Source organism: Sitophilus oryzae, unplaced genomic scaffold (assembly GCF_002938485.1).
Source record: "Sitophilus oryzae breed Bouriz unplaced genomic scaffold, Soryzae_2.0 scaffold_1801_pilon_pilon, whole genome shotgun sequence".
Classification (NCBI taxonomy): Eukaryota; Metazoa; Arthropoda; class Insecta; order Coleoptera; family Curculionidae; genus Sitophilus; species Sitophilus oryzae.
Window position 1 is genome coordinate 2,936,339 of NW_022146504.1, and position 24,369 is coordinate 2,960,707.

The 24,369-nt window shown below is 32.4% G+C and overlaps 1 protein-coding gene across 1 annotated transcript in view; it reads right to left on the reverse strand.

The window, feature by feature from the left end:
* The window catches only part of LOC115882937 (synaptic vesicle membrane protein VAT-1 homolog-like), a 172,010-nt gene that overhangs the window by 37,970 nt on the left and 109,671 nt on the right, over positions 1-24,369 (reverse strand). The window contains exon 3 of the mRNA XM_030901205.1: positions 18,417-18,632. Within this exon, the coding sequence (XP_030757065.1) occupies positions 18,417-18,632 (216 nt within the window). The remainder of the gene's footprint in view (positions 1-18,416; positions 18,633-24,369) is intronic.

The window sequence follows — 24,369 nt, forward strand, 5'->3', positions numbered from 1 at the left end:
CATATTCTGCAGGTAAAACTAAGTTCGTATAAATGTATGTCCGAAAATGCTTAGTTTTGGAGATACAGGATGTAGAAATATCATTTTTATTTCGATTTTTTCCGAATATTTTCTGAAGTAACGTCAATATTTGGATGAAAATTAGTGTCTGGGAGTTTTTTGACATGAGAAATTTGATTCTGATGGCATTATGACTCTTATTTGTAGGGGGCGCCACTTACATGCGTTTTCACAAGTTTCAAACTTTTCGTCCGTACCTGTATAAAACATATCTCTGTAAAAAATATCTCTTGGTAAAAATCGCTACAAGCAACCGTTCTGAAGATATTTAGAATGGAAATAGTCAATGCATGTCATTATTGACAAAAAATAAAATAATTATTGAGTTTTTATATTTCTTCAAAAAATGATGATAAAACAGTTTCTGTTGAACTTTTGGCACAAAAACTTTTCAAATTTATGATATCAGTCTCATAACTATTTAGTCAACATATGTTTAATTTATGTCAATGATGACAGGTATTGATAATTTCGATTCTAAATATCTCGAGAACCATTACTCGTAGCGATTTTTACCAAGAGACTTTTTTTTACGTAAAAAACGTGGTAAATTTATATTTTTTTACTCGGTAATTAGTTTTATACAGGTACGGACGAAAACTTATTACTCTTCAATCCAGTTAAAACATATTTAGGTGGCGCCTTCTACAAGTAGGAGTCATATTGACATAAAAATCAAATTTATCATGTCAAAAAACTACCAGACACCAATTTGCATCCAAATATTGACGTTACTTCAGAAATTCTTTGGAAAAAATCGAAATAAAAATGAAACTTCTACACCCTGTATCTCGGAAACCAAGCATTTTAAGACATACATTTATACCGACTTTTTTACTTATTTTTATCTGAAGAATATGCTGCCGAAGTTTCCGGAATACAGTTCGGACCACCCTGTATATTATTAATAATAATTATCAAACATCAGGAAATATTTCGAAAGATGACATGCAAAAAATGACAGAAAATACAATTTGCCTGGGAATTTAAATGACAGACACAACTGTCACTGTCAGATTTTCTCGTGTTGGACAAACTTTATAAAAAATACTTGAAATTTGAGTACTTTATTTGAGAGTTTTGATTATCTCTATTTTACTTATAATTTGCATTTTATTGTTAGCTTATCATAGTGTTGCGGACCCGTGTGGATTCGACCTAACCTAACTATATGTCCCGCCCTCAGATGACCTTAACATCGCATTAAAGAATAGACACCGTAATGATTCATTCGTTCGAGAAGAATCGAGTCCCACTGGAATGGAGTAGTACATACGAGAACAATCGAAACCTTCTCTATGCACCTAACGATCTATGGACTATTCTAGAGATCTTTAGCTGTCGGTATAAAAGCCGGCGGCTGTGGCCTAGAGAGGGCAGTTATAAATAGACAAGTACAGTTGACGCGCTAAAATTCAAAAATAAATTCTTAGTTATAAATCGTTTGTAAATAGTTCTTTAAGTCTTTTATCGTTATTGTTTTTGTTAATTAGTGTTAAATAAATAGTGTTTAAATAAATTGTGACTTTCTATCCACACCGAAACGACGAAAAACGTAACAATAGTGTCATTATCAACCACAAAAAAGTTATCTGTATTATTACCATAGGGTTGCTAATTTTCACAATAGAAAATAGATTACAAGTGGGTAAAAAAGCGCCACAGCAAAAGACACATCAGAACATATGTTGCCAGATTAACAATTTTATTAAGCATTGTAGTGATAGTCAAATAATATTTAGATTTTGAGTTCAGTGTGTAAAAAAGAGGACTGTCCTCTGGAACAGAGGACAGATTGACAACCCTATAACTGTAAAATGAAACATTTTTCAAATGTGTCCGTATTTTTTGAACCCATTACATTGAAATTAAATATATTTAAATTTATAAAAACCCTAGTTTCAAATTTATAAATCAATACTGAATTTGTTATTATTACATATTATTATGTTTTAATGGCACTTTTATCAGTATTTATTTAGATTTATAATGAATAAACGTAATATATATATAAATTTAAACAAATGTCAACCTCAACACAGCTTAATGGGGTAATTACACTTTTAACTGATGTGTACATTACCAGCAAATGTAGATAATAATATCGGAAATTCATGAAAATAAATAAAAGTTGGTATTTTACATGGACAAACGTGATATTTTAGTTGATTTTACTGAAAATACAATTACATTTGTTACTTTTAAAATTATTTTATAAATTTCCGGTTGTTTTGGATGAATAATATAAAAAAATAATCTGCAAATTATTTGTTTTATTTATGTTTTTTTAAACAATACCACATATCTACCATAAACGTTAGTAAAAATAAAAAAATTCATATACAATTTTTTAAGCTTGTTGATAACTGTTACTAGATAGTACCTAATTATTACTTTGAAGTTTGAATTTGTAATGACAGTTTATTAATCTACAAGGTGGCCGGAACTGTATTCCGGAAACTTCAGCAGCATATTCCGCAGATAAAAATAATTAAAAAAGTTCGTATAAATGTATGTCCTAAAATGCTTAGTTTCAGAGATACAGGGAGTATCTATTTCGATTTTTTACAAATAATTTCTGAAGTAACGTCAATATCTGGATGAAAATAGGTGTCTGGGAGTTTTTTGACATGGGAATTTTGATTTTGATGTCAATGTAATCAAAAAGATTCAATTTTATATATTATCAAAAGATTCTTCTGCCACCTTTGAATAAGAAGACTAAGGAAGGAGCATATCAAAAATTTTAGGTCCACCGCGATGGGCCTCAAATATGGCCGACTTAAATTCCGGTTTATCAGTGCCGTTCTAATTTTATTTAAAAAATGTAAAACTATGATGTAGGGTAAACGTGGGGTAGACTCAATACTATGTTGTTTTATTTGACGTTGTGAATAAATGTTGGTAGTTATTAAAATTGTTACAAAAATATATAATTCTAATAAAAATAGATAAGTTATAATAATTATTTATTAACACAAACATTCGATACGCTATTGAAGCAGGTAAATCTGGTAAATCAAATTGACGTATCTAAATTCTTTGACATCTAATCTTTGACAAGTAGTAAATAAAAGCAAAAATGCAAGAAAAAATATATAATTAGAAGTGAATTTCATAAATGATCGGTTTACTACACGTATGTATATTATATAGTCACTTACTAGCGAAAAGTTGTTCCATTATTTCACTCGATTTTTGCCGAGATCTACCGCACGCTACACAACCAACTATTTTAGAGTATTTTTCGATAAATCGCGATAGTGTCACTGTTAATTTAAGTTCTGCCACAATTTCCATCTAGATTTACTACCTTTATACAACTATCAGTAGTAGAATAAATAATAAAAAACATAAAATAAGCTCCGTAAAGACTGGCAAATCCATAAAATTTCAAATCAAATTCAAATGTGTCAAATGAATCGTCAAACAGAACTGTCAAGGATCCCCACTCTCGAGTGCTTTTTCCGCCCATCATGCCCATACATGGATAGCATTAGGCTCCTTCCTTAGTCTTCTTATTCAAAGTCTGCCACAGATACAGTAACCATCAAAATTCAGCATTCAAAAGTTGTTAAATGCTGTTAATAATCATTTCACTTAGTTCATTATAGTCCGAAAATAACAATCTGTTACTAAAATTTTCAAATATTATGTACTTACCACAAAATCTTCATTTTAGTATGTGAACTGGTTCGGAACTATCTTCAAAAATAAACAAAAATATTGCGCTAAAAGTGTTCTGATTTCAGGTACAGTATCTAATGATGAATGCCAATGTGGAAATGAACTATGTGCTCGGATCCTTGTTTATATATGTGAGGGGGTTTTAATACCTGAATAGGGGGCGACAAGGGTTCCGAAATAGTGGCAGCTGCTAGATACTAGATCTTTCAGGGTAAAAACACAGCTTTACTAGCTGTATCTACTGTTTACCACGAACCAAAATATTTACGTTTATCTAGCTGATATGTAACATTCCGTTTTATTTTACTTTCATAAACATCTTTAATTTTATTTATTCGTTTCATTATACTTAATTTTGTTAAAGTTTTTTCCATATGATTTAAGCTAACATTTATAAAAATGGTAACGTAATATTTTTAGACACACATAAATTAAAATGTTTAAAAATTATTATTATACTATTTTTCACACATAAACGTCTCTAATATGAAAGTCCCAAAACTTTCTAAAAAAAGTTCTATGCATCAAACTACTTTTTTGTACAAACAATGTACAATGTACAAACAATCTCATTTATTTCAACCAGTGGTGTCCCTATGGGTATTCCACTGACTTCGTTTAAAATAAACATTATTTTCGAAATTCTCCAGGTTCTGAATGAAGCTTAAAGCTAGAATACAGAAGTCGTGACTAAAAATGTTTTATCCTAAAACGACGATTCAGGGCTTGACGTCAATCAGCCTGACTGTGATTAAACATGCCTAAACCTGCCTTAATATTTGCGACTAATCAGTATGCTTAAAACTTCATTCAAGGTCTCAAGGTCAATTTCAACGAGTGTACAAATTGTTACTCGATTACTTAGAAGGCATTATTTTTTATATTATTTGCAACGTTTGAAATTGATCAAAAAATTATTTGTAATGTTTAATTTGTAAAAATATAGTATTCTACTCAGAGTAAAAATGTACTTTTGTGCCTCCCTGTTTACGCTGGTCCGTCAAACGTACAATCTCGTCAAAAAAGTATAATTTTTAATTTTTACCCCTTACATAATACACTATTTTTCGGAAATAGTCTTAAGTCGAGAATCAAATTAGTATTATCTATTTTCAAAGTGTAAAATAAAGAAATATAAAACAGCATATGTGTGTATATATAAACAGCAACGGTATATGTGTTATACAAATCATTTTTTATATAGTTTTAAAACATTTACAATTTTTTTTCGATTTATTAAACGTATTTAAACGTTATAATAGCAAGTGTAACATTTTATTTAACGAATAGATATAGGGTATATTTGTTATAGAAATATTTTTTATAGTTTTCTAGGACACATTTTTATAACTTTTACAGTTATTTTTTGATTTATTGTAAAGTTTTAAAAAAGTTGATTTTTTTATTTAAATCACCTGATTAAAATTTAAAAAATCACTTGATTTAAATCACAATTTAAATCATGATTTAAATCATTTGATTTAAATCATGCCAACCCTGATTGTTATCATTTATTATTTTTTTATTATTTTTCTTGTTTCAGTGGCGTTAAACTCAAATTTTGCATACAGAAGAAGAAAATTCTGAAAGACAGACAGAAATCAAACTAATCATCTCAGTCAAAATAAAATTAAAACTGTCACTGAAAATAAAACATTTAAGTACTCTATAACATAAAGCATTATCTGTAATGAGGTCTGAAAAATAAACAAGAATAACGTTGAAAAGCATAAAAAAATGGCACTGTTTCCCTTTAAAGCAGTGCTTAAATCTCTCGACATCCCCAGGGATTTTGTACGCCGTGTGTCACTGTCCCGACTTAACGTTATTCGCTAAAAACGAATTACCTCCCCGCTTTTAAAGCTGTTCGTTATTTTCCAGGACAGATAAAATTAATGTTTGCTCCTTCGTATTTGCATTTTAAGTAATTTGAGTAATGATGATAGATTTATATTTAATGTTTTAAATAAATACATTATTCTACAGGGTGGCGCCTTTCATACGCCGCGGAAGCTCCAAGGAGAACGGTAGTATATATGAAAATAGTTAAAATGTAGATTAACTGAAAGCATTTTATAAGAATATATAGAATTATACAGGGTGTCCCCAAAAAAAGTTACATATCAAAGTTGTGTTTTTTCTAATGGAACACCCTATATATTAATTCATTTTCCGATTCTAGGAAAAAATAAAGATGAGTTTTATTAAAGAAGCATATACCCAAAATCTAAGGATTTTGACATATTTCACATTTTGTTAAAATGAAGAGTAAATTTTAAATTTCAATAACAGCCTCCTAAATTTTAATTGACCTTGTATAGCCTGACATTTAATTACAGTAACCATTGTATGTTTAACCAAATTGAAATTTGACCCGAAAAGTTATAGGGTGAGACATAATTAATATTGAACATTAGTCACTTTTAAAAGCAAGTTGCTCCTTTATTTTAAATGGAACACGCAGTATATTTTGTCGGCGTTCAATGGGAAATTTATATATCTTCAGGATATTATTAAGGTTGCCTATCCCTCAGACAAAGATTTTCCTAGATATTTTAACTTTTATGATTTTGCGTCAGTGGATCTTTACTATTTGAACAAATCTAGGGGTGCTGTGTGATATACCTTTTGTTAATTTAACAAAAATTAAAGATTGTAGAGTAAAATACTCAGCGGTAATAAAAAGATACATGTTTAAAACATATTTTAATTATTACAGAATTAAAACTAGATATAAACCTATAATTATGTGACAAAAATTAGCTAAATGAAATCAAATGCTCAAAATGCTTCCTTTCCTATTAAATGCATAAAATGAGGCATATGTGTAGTTCTACCTCGAAAAGCAGCTACAATAATTTCTCTCATGTTGTCGACAATAGTTGGTCGAGTTTTGTAAAGACTGTCTAACTACTAACTAAATCCCCATAAAAAACCCGGACTAGATAAAATCAGAAGCATTTAAGTATTCTATTAATTGGTGAATGCACACTCCATTCACCAACTAATAGGATCATATCAATTCTCTCTGATGTAGGATAAGTTTGCATTTTCGGCAAATTTCTGAGAACTTTTTTTGTTTTAACTGACACAAAATGATAACTAGTTGATAAAATTGGACTAATTAGACAGCTATGTTAAAGTAACGTCAGACATATCACAGCCCCCTAGATTTTATCAAATAATAAAAATTCACTCAAATCAAATCATGTAAATGAAAACATCTATGAAAATCTTTGTTTGAGAGGTAGGCAACCTTAATAATATTATGAAGAGACATGAATTCTCCATTGAATATCGGAATAATACACTGGGTGTTCCATTTAAAATAAAAGAGTAACATGCTTTTAAATGTGACCAATATTAATTTTGGCTCACTCTGTATAACTTTTTGGATCAAGTTTTAATTTGATTTAAAGTATAATAGTTAATTTAACTACATATTAATTGTAATTTAAAAATTGTCCTTTATTTGTAGAAAATGTTAAATATGTAAAAAACCTTACATTTTAGTCATATATTTCTCTTATAAAACTCACCTTTATTTTTCTCCCAGAATCCAAAAATCGATTAATATATAGAGTGTTCCCTTACAAAAAACACAACTTTGATATGTAACTTTTTTGGGGGACACCCTGTAGAACTCTCTACATTTTTAAAAAGTGCTCTGAATTAACCTAGATCTGTTCACAAAATTTCACTTCAATACAAAATGTGTACCCTGTATATGTGTGTGCCATAAGTTTAGAGCTGCCATGACATTGGGAAATATTTTCTGAAAAATGATAATTTTCCTGTCAATTTATTATTATTACGACAACCAAAATGTGTAGTAACTAAGTTTTATCTTCTATTAAAAAGGGATAATTCCGAGGCGTGTTTAGGGTTCTTTGAGCAATTAAGTTTTTTTCCGAGTAACAGGTCGCTAGCCCGTTGCCTCAACCCCCAACCTGGAGGACCAGGGGCCTTTCTGTAGGGATGCCCATCCTTAGCCGAGAGAACCGGTTTTGAGGCGCCGGAATCTCGCCTTCGCCCTATTCCTGTTAGTTGCATAACACCCATCCATTGGATGCCATACATTACCAGTGGTCACGCGGTTCTCATGAGCCTTCGAGGACGTAGAAAATAGGACTTGCTGACAGAGCTTATGAAACAGTGGACATTTCTCAGTTTTTGATGAAATACTCCTACTCGACATTGGAGTATCTCCTTGAGATCCGTTACCAGCCTTCGACCAGCCTTCGACCACCATTTGGAGAAAGCGTACGACTCTATTCCCCGCAGCAAGATATGGGAAGTATTGAATATCTTAGAAGTAGATAGACCTTTGCTTAAGATAATAAAAGAGCTATATAAAGAAAATGAATCGTACGTTAAGATAGGACACAGGCTATCTAATCCAATTAACACCACAAAAGGGTTGCGACAAGGATGCAGCTTATCTCCTCTGATCTTCAACGCTTACGTCGAAGTAGTCCTTAGGGAATGGAAGACGAAATGTCAAGGTATGGGAATACCCATTGGGGACAACACACTATTTACCCTGAGCTTTGCAGACGATCAGGTCGTGATTGCGCAGCACTCATACGATCTAGAGTTCATGACTAAGAGGCTTTATCAAGAATACAACAAATGGGGACTTCAGGTTAGTCTAAAGAAGACCGAATACTTAGCTGTCAATTCCAATGCTTGTTTTGAAGTCTTCATTAATGATAACGTCCAGACTCAACAAGTAGACAAATTTAAATACCTGGGTGCTACTATCAACAACGAGGGTTTGGGCAAAGTAGAAATACAAACCCGAATTCAGAAGAGCAAACAAGTTATTGGATGTCTTAACAGCCTCTGATGGGACCGAAACTTGTTTGCAACAACTAAAAAGAGACTTGGAAGAACATTGGTGGAGTCAGTTCTTTGCTATGGTTCAGAGCTATGGACTCTGAGTGCAGACGCGAAGCGCAAAATCCAAGTTGTTGAAATGGACTACCTTAGAAGAAGTGCAGGTATATCTAGGATGGAAAAAAAGACAAACATCGAGGTCAGGCGTATCATGAATGCATCGGAGGAGACAGTATTGGATCGAATCCAAAAATCCAGCTTAAAATGGTTTGGACATGTTCTGCGTACGCCGGAGAACAGGTGGCCAAAAAGAGTTTTTCAATGAGCTCCCCAGGGCAGAAGAAAGAGAGGTAGACCTAGAAAATCCTGGAACGAAACGGTTACGGAAGCAATGGAAGCTCGTAACCTAGAAGCTGATGACGCTCTAAATCGAGATGTGTGGCGTAGGGTAACGGGAAGGCAGCAATAGGCTGTAGTTGAAATGAGTATTAAATATATATATATATATATATATATATATATATATATATATATATATATATATATATATATATATATATATATATATATATATATATATATATATATATATATATATATAGCTATATATATATATATATATATATATATATATATATATATATATATATATATAAAAAGGGATAATTCAAGTCTGATGTCATTTGTAACGTATGCCGTAGAACTCGTACAGCTTACAAAGACAAAATATTACCTATAATTAACTGCTTTTAATTTCCCCTCAACGAGTCAACGAACAATATTGCCAGACGACTTCCAAACAATGACGGAAAATCGTTAGACAAATTTTACACAGGTACCTAAATAAATTCACATTTTATTTCTCAATTCAATTCAAGTCCGGATTTTGTCTGGATTTCAGTGCTAACTTGTCCAGAAATTCAAAAAACTTGTATAGAAACCCAAGACTTGATTTTGAACGTTCCTGTTAACATACAGATTAAGAAATTTAATCGAAAAAATCGAATTTTCTTTGTGTACAACCCCATGAATAACTAAACGCTTATTTTTTCTTTTTGAGACAAAATTGGGAAAAATGTTTAGGAAGTATTAAAGGGCTCTGGATATAAGGGTAGAGAGAATATTGAAAATTTATCGAAGGGATGTGAACGTCGTTTAGCAAGAACAAATTGAGTTAGTGTGGAAAATTCCCTTTAGTTAACCTTTCACCCTGTCGCTTGATAATTTTATTTATTTCTGGGGTGTACGCTAGAGATGGGTGGTTATTGGTAAAAAACCGGTTATAGGTTAACCGGAATTATCTTTAAAAAATAATAACTTGACAAAATTAACCGACACAAATTAACCGGTTATTCAAATAACCTAACCTAGCAAAACTAAATATTTAGTTTTCCTATAGGTTTACTTACCTCTACACTCCATAGGTCTACTTCAAATTTAGATAATAAACTTAGTTAAATCGCATGATTAAATAGAGATTGTAGCAATGTAAGTATGTATATGTACAAAATGAGTTTAAATAAAAATGCTAACCTCACTTTTTTGACTAGACATGGATATGATATTAAAACTAGTAATTACTTAACGTTCAAATAAACCACACAACTCACAAGTTCTACAATCTACAACCAATTTATTTTAATCAAATACCAAAGAAAAATAAAGAGATTAAAATGAATAAATAATGAAAGATTATCTTCATTCATTACTTGAACTTCAATTTTGTATTCTTAGTCTAAGCTTCAAGAGAGACTTCAAACTACAAATAAAATATATTTACGGTGAAACGTGGGTGAAACTGGGCGAAACCATGGAAAACTTTTGAAGAACCGTTGAAAATCCGTTAAAGTTGGTTAAAATTTAATATAGAATTTAGAGAATCTATTTGAAGTTAGGTTCGTATCACTTGGCTAGCTGGTGGCTAGTAGTAGTCTATGCCATTAGTACTTTGTTTTACGGCCTGACCTGTCAGGGCCATTTGGCCGTTGTTTTGATTATTATCATCAGGGTTCGCCTGATGCCTGATTTAATTTTGACATTTGATGTTTGATGTCATATATTTTCGTTTTGGGAGCGGGAGCGGGATCTCCCGTTATCGTCGTAATATCTGGAAGATCCGTGCCGTTCGCTTCTTCGAAATTTACGATTCAAACAGCTAATATTTAATTGTTACTTGTTTTAAACAAGTACGATTTTTTAAAAAATAACCGGCTATAGGTTATTGAACGTAATGCAAGGTTATTTAGGTTAACTGGTGAAAAAAAACTACCTTTAAATAACCGGTTATTTTAGAGGAAAATATCGGTTATTCAAAAAACCGGTTACTTTTGCCCATCTCTAGTGTACGCCACCATGATGTCGCGCTATGAGGAAAAGCAATAATAATAAATATAGTTTATGTTTATGGAAAATTGCATTTTTAAATGAAGATATAAGCAAAGTCGGAATTGCATCAGTGACAGTTGTCAGTTTACTTTTTTAGTTTGAAAAATTGCTCTGTAATATGTAATAAACTAATAGGATATAGAATTAACATACTATGGCAAACATTTTATATTTATACCGGGTGTTGCATCGTCGGACGGGACATAGGAAATCCCATGTAAATTTTAATGGGGTCAATTATTGGCTTCCCTAATTATTTTAGAGAATAATTCTATTTAGGTTTATTGAAGAGCACTAAAACCCACATTCAAAAGAATAACTTTAGAAATTTTTGATTAGCTCGTTTACGAGTTATCGCCGATTTCTTTTTAAATATTTCTCCTTTCTTATGGCCCTGTATTTACTTATGAGCACCAGTCAAGGTAAAAGATAACTGTCAAATGAAGTTGCCATTTCAGAAATTTACCTATTTGGTGCTTTATTATTATTATTGAAAACACATTCCTACATCAGAAATCATAAAGATGTATTTATAAATACAAATTAATATGAATTAAAGAAAATAAAGTAAACAATTACAAGGTTAATTATAGTGTTATTACAATATTCAATAACTTATTAATTTAGGTACTATTAAATTGTTAGAACTTTAGGATTTAAGAAGATGTTCAAATATTCCTCAATCGACTGCTAGACAATAACCCAGGCGATCATAAAATTATCTTCTTACATTCGCTAGTTGGTAAACTGAAATTCTATTGCATTTGGCAAAAATAGCATTTTTTAACTCGTCTAGATTTAGGTATTTTTTATCCTTGTATATCCTGTTTTTTAAATGGCCCCAGAGAAAGAAATCATTTGGCGAAATATCAGGAGACCTTGCTGGCCAATTTACTGTATGATTCAGGCCAATAACGTTTCCGTTAAAACTATTGTCTAAATATTCCCCAACAGCCAGGGTCCTATGTGCCGGCCAGCCATCCATTTGGTACTTCCTGATTTTCACTAGCGGCATCATCTAAAGCAGGTAAAATATGATTTTTGAGTAGTTCCAAATAATATTCTGCATTTAAATTTCGCGTAAGAAATAATGGCTCGATAATATTGTGTCCGAATATCCCTGCCCAAACATTTACTTTCTGTGGATATTGAGTCCTTGTTTCGACAAACCGGTGTTGGTTTTCTTTGTTCCAATATCGATAATTTTGAACATTGGGTTCATTATTTAAGGTAAACGTGCATTCGTCAGTGAAACATATGTTTTTTAAAAATTCCCTGTCCGTGTTTGCTCTTTCCATCATATCAAAACAAAACGCTTGCCGCCGTATTTCGTCCCCATCTCGTAGCTCTTGGTGCTTTTCATATTTGCAGGAATAGTATTTATGTCGTTTCAAAATTCGAAACGCTGTAGTGTGATCTATTCCTATTTCATCCTCAAGTTTCCTTGTGCTGATCTTTCCATCGTTCTCTTCCACGCACAATAAAACTTCCAAATCGGTATCATTTCTTGCATCTTCTCTTTGTTCCTGCCTTGCTTCACGCCTGCAGTTATTTATTAGGGCACCTTTGGTCTCAAATCTCTGGATATTCCTTGCGATTGTAGATTTTCCAGGTATCGTTCTATTCGGATACAGAGCAGCAAACATGTCCGACACCTTTTGATAACTATTTCCTTGATAATACCATTTAATCATCAATACTTTTTCTTCCGTTGTGTAATTCATGGCTAATATTTTCGATGGAGGTATGAGTTTTTAATAATAATAATAAAGGACTAAATAGATAAATTTCTGAAATGACAACTTCATTTGACAGTTATCTTTTACCTTGACTGGTGCTCATAAGTAAATACAGGGCCATAAGAAAGGAGAAATATTTAAAAAGAAATCGGCGATAACTCGTAAACGGGCTAATCAAAAATATCTAAAGTTATTCTTTTGAATGTGGGTTTTAGTGCTCTTCAATAAACCTAAGTAGAATTATTCTCTAAAATAATTAGGGAAGCCAATAATTGACCCCAATAAAATTTTCATGGGATTTCCTATGTCCCGCTCGACGATGCAACACCCGGTATAGTGGATTTGTCAAGCAGTACTGAAAACGATCAACTCAGTAAGCATCAATTCGAAGTTGGTCAAAGAATGCCTAGAGAAGTTGAACAAATTAGGCAAAGTTCTCCTACTCTTGGTGCCAGCTCCACCAAGGGATAGAAGGCAATGAAAAAGCAAACGATCTAGCTAGAAAAGAAGCGAACACACCACTAACTGAACCAGAACTGAACTCAAGAACCTGGAAGACTCCATCCGTAACCTGGAATGGGAGTCCTGCAACGGTCTAAGACAATAGAAAAAGTTCCTCAGAACTTACGACCGAGAAAACTGCAACAGATTTTCCTTGATTTAAGTAAAAACAATCTTCGGATAGTCCACGGGGTTTCTAACAGGACACTGTCTCCTCAACGAACAACTCAGTAGGCTGAAGCTGAGAAACAACTGCGAATGCAGATTCTGTGGGGAAAATGGGGAAACACCAGAACACCTTATCACTGTGGTACGGCTGATGTCGAGGATGGAGAGCTATATAGCGTCTGTGGAGCTTCTATAACTCGTTATAACTCCAGAAAGAGGAACGCACAATAGATCTGTAAGGTCGCAGTGATTAACTCCCCTCCTAAACATTCTACTACATTCTACCACCATCAAGAAAAACATTCTGCGAGTCTCTTTTTGTGAAAGTTTTTTTTATACTTTTTAGATACGTCCCAGTTTTGTTCCATCAGTCTCAGTTGCGGTAAAATATATATGATTGCCTTTAATTTAATGACCGGTACTCTCGAAGTTTCGGTATTATGTTGTGTGACTTAAAATACTCCTTTGTACGTCGTAAGAAGTAGAGAAAGTAAAAAAAAACTAATTGCAACTACTTTGAGAACTAAATATTATCCATTAAGATCTGAAAACCTACCTATGTATTACGAAGTAATTAAGGTTACGAAAAGCAATTATTACTTGCTGTTAATTGTTAGATTTCCGGTAAATATGGCCGGTAGTTGATTCATTAGCGTGTACCAAGAAATTTTAACACAAGATCAAACCCCCATTGTTCGCTCTTCTGTAGACTTGCAAAATAGAGCGGCATGCTTCAATATAATTATTGCCAACAAAATATGTGGAACAATTATTGTTTATAAGATATTGTTAGATGCCATAAAGCAATTTAAGAATAATTTTTGTTTACAATCTTTGACTAGTTTTCTGTTGAAAAAACCTAGGGGTTTCGACATTGAACCAGATATCCAAGAAATAAGAGATTTTTTTTTTGTAAAACGCTATAGGTTAGAATCCAAACAGAAACCAGTCAGCTTGTCATTAGCTTCATACTCGTAAATGAATATGCTTGATCAATAGGCATATTTCTCCCTTGTTAGAAGCCAAAAACAAAAAAAAAAAGAAAACTTTTAAAATGAAAATGTCTAAATATATGTAAGTACTTCAAAAACACGACAGTTTTTTTTAAACACCTAACATTCTGATAAATTAACATTACATAAAATAAAACTTAGAATTAACAATTACTACATGAAAACCTTAAAATTGTTTCAGAGGCAGAATATCCAGACTTTTTGGAGAAATGAACACGCCATAAGAGAACTTGATTTAGTCTATATTTGCCCATTATAATATTATAATCATATTATTATTAGTATAAAATTGCATGAATTATAAAGTTGTGTGATTATTGACTCACTAATATACGACTGACTTGAAAATGTGCATATCACACGAAAGTATATTTTGATTACGATAAAACGTATATTTACACTCATTGTTATTTATCAATACTATTAAAATGTTTTCAAGTTCATACATCAGTAAACATCTGTGTATAAATAGCGGACCATACAAGTAAATATCTAAAGTAGATATAATTCAATTATACACATTTCCCATTAACATATCTCATTCATTAGGACAATAAAAATAATAAAACAAACCTCTACCAGATTGTACGGTTTGTGTTTTTGGTGATACATCGTTATAACACAGATTAGGTATACTATATGTTTACAGATAAAACTCTTATCCCTAATTCGTGGTACGAAAATTGTTTTTTATGACGATGTGCAAACGAGTAAAATTTCCTGTGCGCAAAAATAAACTCGCGTAAAATAACAATAAACAGCGTAATAGAGAGATATCGCAAAACCGAATAGCGTGCATGGACGTTAATAAGGCCAGGTGTTATTTCCTTTACGTGAGGTGGTATTAACCTTAGTATTAACTCAAGAACAGTTAACCTATACAGTTCTTGGTATTAACTCTTTTCATTTCGGAAAGAATTCTGTTCGCGTCGCGTCCGCTATTTAAACTTAACGTAATTTTGAATTTAAAACTTTAAAATTGTTTTGTTTATTAGGTATTTTAAAACTAAAGGGCTAAAGTGCTCTTATTTCCAGTGTTCAACGTCTGCCAGTGGGTTTAGGGCAACAAGCAACAAATTCTTTTAGAAGGGCTAAGTCGTCATCTGCTGTAAACCTAAGCCTCTTTATAGGTTCTTTAATATTGGAAGAGGTGGAATCCATATTTTGGGCCATATTTATTTAATTAAAACTAATCCCAGCTACTTAAATATCAAATTACTTAATAAAACTAAAGTAATAATTCAAAACAATTCAAACATAACCTAAAATAAAAGATCTCGCCGGCCGGCCCCGGTTGTCAAAAATCCGCACATGCCCATTTAAGCAATTTTTAAACGTTATTTAGAATTAGCGCTTGGTGTAATTGATCCGCTAATTACGTCAGGAGGTAACGTTATTAGCGGATGTTGCGTTAAAAATTGACTGGCGCATATCGTAACCATGATAAGGTACGCGTAAATAAATACTGCATGACGCTATTCGGTTTTCCGATATCTCTCTAATAACTGAGCCAGTCAGGCGCTGTGCACAATTTTAGAGGCCACAAGTGGGCGTGCTATGTGCGCAAACTAGTAACCTAACTAGTGCCCGATTCCGAAAATTGGAACCAGGAAAAACAATAAAGAAAAAACAAAGTTTATAATCTGTGGTTATAATAAGAATAAGTGAATAACAAAACTGAATAAAAACACTGGGTTTGTTTCATTAAATTATAATGTCTTTGGGTGGTGCATCGTCGTTGGAAGCATAGGAAATTCCATGCAAATTTTGAACTGTCCAAAGATTGGCTCCCTTGTTGATTAGTACAGGTCAATAGTTACAGCGAAAATAGGTTTTTTAAAGGTCTGTGTTTGCGGAATATTTCATGCCAATTTGAAAAATTTTGGACAAGTTTTTTTTAACTAATTTAAGAAAAATTGCATCTATAGCATCTTGCGCCACCCGGTATACTTTGTACATTAATAAGATATAAGTACCTTTACAGTATAATTATTGTATTGGTGTTAGTAAGGAGTAGTTTAAAAAAATGAATAAAATATGAAAAAGAAACATCAATTGCAACTAAATAAAAAACAAAAACTGCTTCATTTATTAAAAGATATTCATATTCATGGTTACAACTATCATCCCCTTGATAACAATTAAACTTTATTAACTAGCTTACGAGATATTAACCCGAAGTTAAATGGAAACTTTCTTCATTAGGAACGGTGCATATTCCGGTTTAATATCCAGATAATATGGCTCATATCATCATTAACAAGTTTAGTTCGTCAGAAACATCGTAGAGTTTAGGATAATCGTAGGCTTGGGAGATGTGTAATAAATTAATAAACTTATCTTCGATCTAAAACTTAATTTCAGCTTACTGTATTACTGTTTTTTTTTTAAGAAATATTTATTAAAATGTTTGAAACAAAAATACGTATACAATTATTGTAGCAATAGAAAGAACTCACAGGTATTCTTATTGGAACGGAAGCTGAATTTAAGATGATTTTAGATAATATGATAAATAAAACAGATAACTTAAAATTTTCATGTATTTTTAAGTACAATATATTTTGTTTTAGTGGACTGATTTAGATATTTTTTAAGCAATTTGTAGCTAAATCATTTGATTAAAGTTTCCATCTGTTCCTCTTCATACTATAGGAAAAACAAAATGTTATTTTGGCGTCAATTTGAAACACCCTGTCGAATGGTTTAACAAAATAAGGAATTTAAAAACAACTTTATCACAAAAATGGAATTTTTCTCGATGGTTTATTTTTTGGTTCATCTCGATAGCTTTATTTTTATTGGAGATACTAGCGTGTACCCGCGACTCCATTCGCTCGAATTAATCATTTGTAATGGTAATGATAAAGTAAAGCTAGAATTTCCATTAACATACAAACTGGATAAAATTTTCTCACATTTATGTCAGCATGAGAAAAAACAATATGGCGATATTATTATATAACTTGGTAATATTTGAGGGGTAGTTTCATCTCGTTTGAATTTGACTTCCGAAAAATCCGTTTGACAAAAATAAGCTTTTTACGTCAAGCAGTTTCAGCAGAATCGTGGTTAATCAATTACCCAACTTTTTGGAACACCCTGTATGATTTTTTAAAAAATTTCAAAATATGTAAAATTACAAAATAAATTATGCTTGTCCAAGCGTTTTCCCGAAAGACTAACCGTTTTTTAAATAACAAATATTGTAATATTTGAACGACGTTTTCACCCTCTTGGAATTTGAGATTCGAGAAACCCCTCCTTATCGAACCTCTACACCCCACAATCAATCCGTTTACCAAAAATCAGCTTTAAACATCAAGCAGTTTAAGCAGAATCTTGATTACTCAGTGGCCATATTTTATGAAACAAACTGTATAAATTTTTAAAAAATCTTAAAATATGTAAAAAACAAAATAAATTAAGCGTGTCCAAACGTTTTCCCGAAAGACTAACCGTTTTTTAAATAACAAATAGTGTAATATTTGAGGGACGTTTTCACCCTCTTGGAATTTGAGATTCGAGAAACACCTCCTTATCGGACCTCTACACCCCACAGTCAATCCGTTTGCCAAAAATCAGCTTTAAACATTAAGCAGTTTAAGCAGAATCGTGATTACTCAATGGCCATATTTTATGAAACACCCTGTACACATTTTTAAAAAATCTTAAAATATGTAAAACAACAAAATAAAATATACGTGTTTAAGAGTTTTTTCGGAAACTTGGTCGTTTTTTAAATAAAAAATATTGTAATATTTGATGGGTGGTTTCACCCCCTTGGAACTGGAATTTCGAAAAATTCCTTCTTATCGAACCTCTACACGCTAGAATCAACCTGTATGCCAAAATTGAGCTTCTTACGTTGAGTGGTTTGAGCAGGATCGTGATTAATCAGTGAGTCGGTCACTTAAGGATTTTAAATACTAGTATAGATTCGCGTTTCAAGAAGACAGTAACGATTTACAACCTGGGATATTTTTTTGAACTATATTAATTTAGAGTACATATAATTACTCACCACTCCACCGCCAACTGAGTGCACCAGGATGGATTTCCCTTGAGTAAGTCCGGCCACCTCGAAGAGCAGCATGTAGGCGACCGCGTAGTTCATGCTGATGGTAGCTGCGTCCAAATATGACAGTCCTTTTGGAAGTTTGTATACGTATTTAGCAGGAACGGCTACCAATTCTGCCCATGCTCGGTATTCTGGAAGGGCCACCACTTGATCTCCAACCTGAAAAAAAAATAAAATAACATTATTATTTACTAGATATTTACTTATTCATGATAATATCATAAATGTAACTCAATCATATTCAAATCTAGAATTCCACTTTATCTAAAGAAGAAAACATTCGACCAATGTGCATGTACTACCAGTCATGACCTATGCATGCAAAACTTGGTCCCTTAAAACGGACATTATAAGGAGGAAAGGAGAAATATCTCCGTGTATTGAAAAGTGGTCATAAAAAAGGGAAGAATTAAGATGGCGCTGTTGTAGCAAAGGTTCTAAATTTGAAAGAAGCACCAACAATAATTTTTAGAAAAGGAAATAATTAAAAAGAGATAGATAAATATGCAATTTCTGAAGGCGCGTGTTGGCTCTCTTTTTAACTAACTTCACTTTAATTATAAAAGTTAAGTTCAGTTCGCAGAATTATTGCTTGTTAGCGCCACTGTGGTAATTTTGTAAACCCTTATTCGTTCTCAATTTGGTGACCACTTTTCCAAATAGAGTCCCATAAGAGATATTTCTCCTTACCTCTACTAGTGTTGCACAAGACAAGAATTCTTGTCTTGAAAATCAATTTCTTCGAAATTTTCAAAGTCTTGTCTTGCAGATTTCTTGAATGGCAAAGTCTTGTCTTGTCTTCCAAGACTCTTGAAATTTCTTGTCTTGAAAAACATTCTAACAAAAAGGTACCTAATAATATTTCTATATTTTATTTCACAAAAAATGTATACGGAAAAATGAACAACGATGCTAATTTTAGCAAAAAAAATCTTAACGGACCCCAAACGAACTACGTCAACTCGCCCGTTTGACGAAACAGGAGCCATTACCAAATAAAAGCTGAATAAGAATAAGTAAGGTTAAGTTCGATTTATGGGTTTTGGCTTTGAATAAGAAGACTAAGGAAGGAGCATATCAAAAATCTTAGGTACACCGCGATGGGCCTCAAATATGGCCGACTTAAATTCCGGTTTATCAGTGTCGTTCTAATTTTATTTAAAAAATGTAAAACTATGATGTAGAGTAGACGTGGGGTAGACTCAATAATTTGTTGTTTTATTTTACGTTGAATAAATGTTGGTAGTTATTAAAATTGTTATAAAAGTATATAATTCTAATAAAAATAGATAAGTTATAATAAGTATTTATTAACACAAACATCCGATACGCTACTGAAGCAGGTAAGTCAAATTAACGTATCTAAATTCTTTGACATCTAATCTTTGACAAGTAATAAATAAAAGCTAAAATGCAAGAAAAATATATAATTTAGTTAATTTAAGTGAATTTCATAAATGATCGGTTTACTACACGTATGTATATTATATAGTCACTTACTAGCGAAAAGTTGTTCCATTATTTCACTCAATTTTTGCCGAGATCTACCGCACGCTACACAACCAACTATTTTAGAGTCTTTTTCGATAAATCGCGATAGTGTCACTGTTAATTTAAGTTCTGCCACAATTTCCATCTAGATTTACTACCTTTATACAACTATCAGTAGTAGAATAAATAATAAATAACATAAAATAAGCTCCCTAAAGACTGACAAATCCACAAAATTTCAAATCAAATTCAAATGTGTCAAATGAATCAGACATGAATCAGATCCTTGACAGAACTGTCAAGGATCCCCCCCCCCTAGAGAGCTTTTATGGAGCCTTTTCCGCCCACCATGCATGAATACAAGGATAGCATTATGCTCCTTCCTTAGTCTTCTTATTAAAGGGTTTTGGCAATGACTAAAGAATATAAGGACATGTAACGCCCCTATATGGGCTGCAGCAGAATTTGTGACCTTTTTTTTGTTTTGGTGGCAAACAATGAGTCATCGTTTGGTCACCAGCGACAATTTTAGCGATTTTTAATAGTTTGTGTGTAGTAAACTTTGTATAAACTTTATTATAATGGTGATTAGTTGTTCAGCTTTCAAGTGTAAAAGCAGCAGCGATAAGAAAGAGCCAGGAGTTACGTTTCATAGGTAAATAAACAGTCCACTCCAACTTTTTAGCGTTTTCTTATTGAATTCGATAATTATTCTTCAATTTCAATTAACATCTATATGTACTTGATATGTGCTATACGTCGATACTAGTTTTGTACCTTTTGTTAACATTTTAATACGTTTTTTTCGTAATTAATTAGGATGATACACCATAGGCGTAGTCAAAACAATTATCAAAAAATATAAATATTGCTTCAAACAGCTAGGTTAAGAAAAATATGTGCCACGGCACTGCTTGATGGCATCGTCACAATTTGCTCTCGGGTGTTATTTGTCCTTGGATTTTTTAGTCATTGGGTTTTGGGTTATTTCGTACCTAACCTTGTGAGTTAAGTTATTTAAGTATTATTCACTACCAAAAAAAGTTTTAATATGAAATATGAGCAGTATAAATAATATAAGTATCGATAGTGATACCGAGGTCCGAACCGTTCCAAGACAGTGGTAGTGAATTCGCGGTTAGTAATAGTGAGCAAACAAACACTGACAATGAATGTGAGAATTTAAGTTTGGATACAGGGTGTACGGGAAGGTCATGCTAGAGTGTACTATTTGCGATATTTGATACTACTTTTTGTTCGCGGAGGGATATCGTGCATGAAATCTAGTACCAAATAGCGCAAATAGCGTGCTCCACGAACCTACCATTAGTTTCAACTACCGTTAGTTTTTTTTTATAATACCAGTATACCAATATAATTTGTGTATAATACCAATTACCAATATACGGTTTGTTGCCTCGACTTTATTTTATTTCATTCTCAACTCTAAAACACTGGCTATGATAGAAAAAAATGAACACTGGTCAATTTTAATACCGGGTTTATACAAAATTTGCATAAGTCGTAATCATAATCACAGCCTTAATCATCGTCATAATCACAACGCAATTTTAATGTGCGTTTATAGAACATTTTCATAATCATAATTTTTATGTTCATGGTAGATGTCAACAGGTTTATAAGAAGTGGATAGTTTAACTTTTATGATTATGACTATGATTGTGATTACGACTATGTAAATGTTGTATAAACCTGGCATAACTTGCGCAAAGACCTAATTATCGTTTAAAAATGTATAATTTCTAACTTCTTAGAAATCTTGCAAGACTCTTGAAATTTCTTGCATATTAAAATCTTGTCTTGTCTTGAAATTCAAGACAAGAAATTTTGAAAGTCTTGGTCTTGCAAGACTTTTTCAAGACTCTTGTGCAACACTAACCTCTACCCTCCATAAGAGGGTCTACTAACAGAGCATTGTATGCTGAATATGCATCTAAAGCGAATGGGATTGACGAATGAAGCTATGTGCTGGATCTGTCAATCTGAAGAAGAAACGATAGAACACATTTTATATCAATGCGACAGCCTGGCAAATGTGCGGTTCTCTGAAATGGGCAGTGATAGACCATTGACAGAGAGCTATATTTGGCTATATGGAGGGTTCAGTGTTTTTGAAAATTTTGAGATAGGATTGGAAAAGTAAAGATTTCAGTTAACGTCTCTTTTTTGCTGCCAGGGCTAATCTGGACGGGGCCTACTTTGTTTACGCGGAATCCGAACCGCGGTCCTCGGCTATACCGTCAATGACCTACCGGCTTGGCAAGTGTCTAAATCAACCCTTACTCGCGAGATATCCGATCTCATCCGGCCTCGAACCGGCGTGAATGAGCAGTGTGTGTCAATAGATTTTACACTTTTTGCCTTTATTGGACAACAGCACGATACAGAGTTTTGAACCGGTCACCCGTCCATCCACTAGTATCTTATGTCGTTTAACTTCGGTGTTCTAATGGGAACTGGTGTTTCGACGTAACTGGACCGTTGCCCTGATAGGATTGGAGATAACCTGATAGGATCTTCATAACGACATGTTGTAAAATATTTGACTCAGATTTTGTCGTTATATGGTTATATGTTTCAAGAAAATTGTTGAAAATTTCAACACGGGAAAATACTAAATGCACCCGGTATATCAAATACCGGGTGTGTCTCAAAAGTGGCTCACCTCTATAACTTTTTTATTTTTTCGGATAAAAGCTGGAACATATATACGCGATCGCGACCACGACCACACACTGAATTGCGTCCATTGCAAAGAAATAAAAGAAGAAGTGTGTGTGCGGCTTATTGTCCGTGGTCGCGATCGCATATATGTGTTCAAGCCTTAAAAAAACGAGATTTAGTATGTTCGTATACGACATAAATTAAGATTGATTGACGTATTCAATTGTTTTCGGTCACTTCCTGTTTCACTGGAAATTACTACAATTTTAAATTTTTAAATGGCACCTTCAGTATTTTTTACTTTATTTGATAGAAAATGACAGTTTGAATAGAATGACATATCATAGGTCAACTTTTGACATTCTCGCTTGAAAAAAAATCGTATTTTAAATTTAAATCAATGTGCCATGGCTCAAGATTTCATTTCAAATAGATTTCATCATCTAATGTTTTTCGTGCGTCTTATCCTAACCGGTTAAAAGATGCCTAAATCGTATTTTTAATCATCTCAGTTTTTTCAAATAGAACGAATGTGGCTCATTAGCATATTTGGAAAAAACATTTTTTTACGAATAATTTGGTACCACACACTTAGTATTTCGAGTCAAAATGTCGTTATGAACCGCATATTATAATTTCAAATAAACCATATGCCAAAATGGCAAAAATGACATGTAATACGTCATTCTATTTAGAGGGTCATTTTCTATCGCGCTATAAAGTAAAAAAATACCGTGGGTGCCATTTAAAAATAAAAATATGTAGTCATTTCCGGTGAAACAGCAAGTGAATCGAAAACAATTGAATACGCCAATCAATCCTAATTTATGTCATATGCTAACATACCAAATCTCGTTTTTTATATTTGAGAAAATAAAAAAGTTATAGGGGTGAGCCACTATTGAGACGTATCCGGTATAATTAATTGTCGAAATTGTAAAAAAATAATTTAATGTCTCAGAATATGTCTTCAAAAGACTCTAAAAACACTTGTTACTCTTTCAGAAGAATCGATCTGCAAATATTTACTATGTCGTGTCGAACTTTTGCCACAATACGCTCAAGTAGAAATTGACAAACGGAAATCCTGCGTAAGTATGCAAAGAAATTGGAAACAAGTCTAAAAATAGTTTTTCTACACTTTTGCTCTTGTTTTTCTTCTTATCTAGGGAACAATTTACGTCGTTGTAAACATTACGCTATTTTTAGAACAGTTTTGTTGTCAACGGCTTTATTATTGTTTGTGTACATCCAACTAATCGGTTAGTAAATATTTTTGCTATAATTACAACAGATGATTCTATGCTTCTTACAATAAAAACATATTTTATTGTGCATTAAATTCAAAATTTAGTAAAATAAAGTTATCCACTACTAATTATACTATTTTTTGTCAATCTTGCGGTACGGATGATCTGGAATGATTGAGCCCAAAGAATATACCTAGCTAGAAAAAGAATGGACTCTGCCATACTGAAAAATGGTCCTACAGAAGTGGCGCCATCTATTGAGTAGGGCTTGTTTTAAATTGGTCGAAGCGCGGGCTTTTTAAATGAGCGTATTTATTGAATTTTACTCTAAAATATATAATTAAATTTGATTATTAAATCTTATTTTTTACACAAATTCAACAATACTAATAAGTATCGTTGTGATGTGTAAAAAATAAGATTTAACAGTATAATTTATACAATTATTAAATAAAATTAAAGCCAAACAT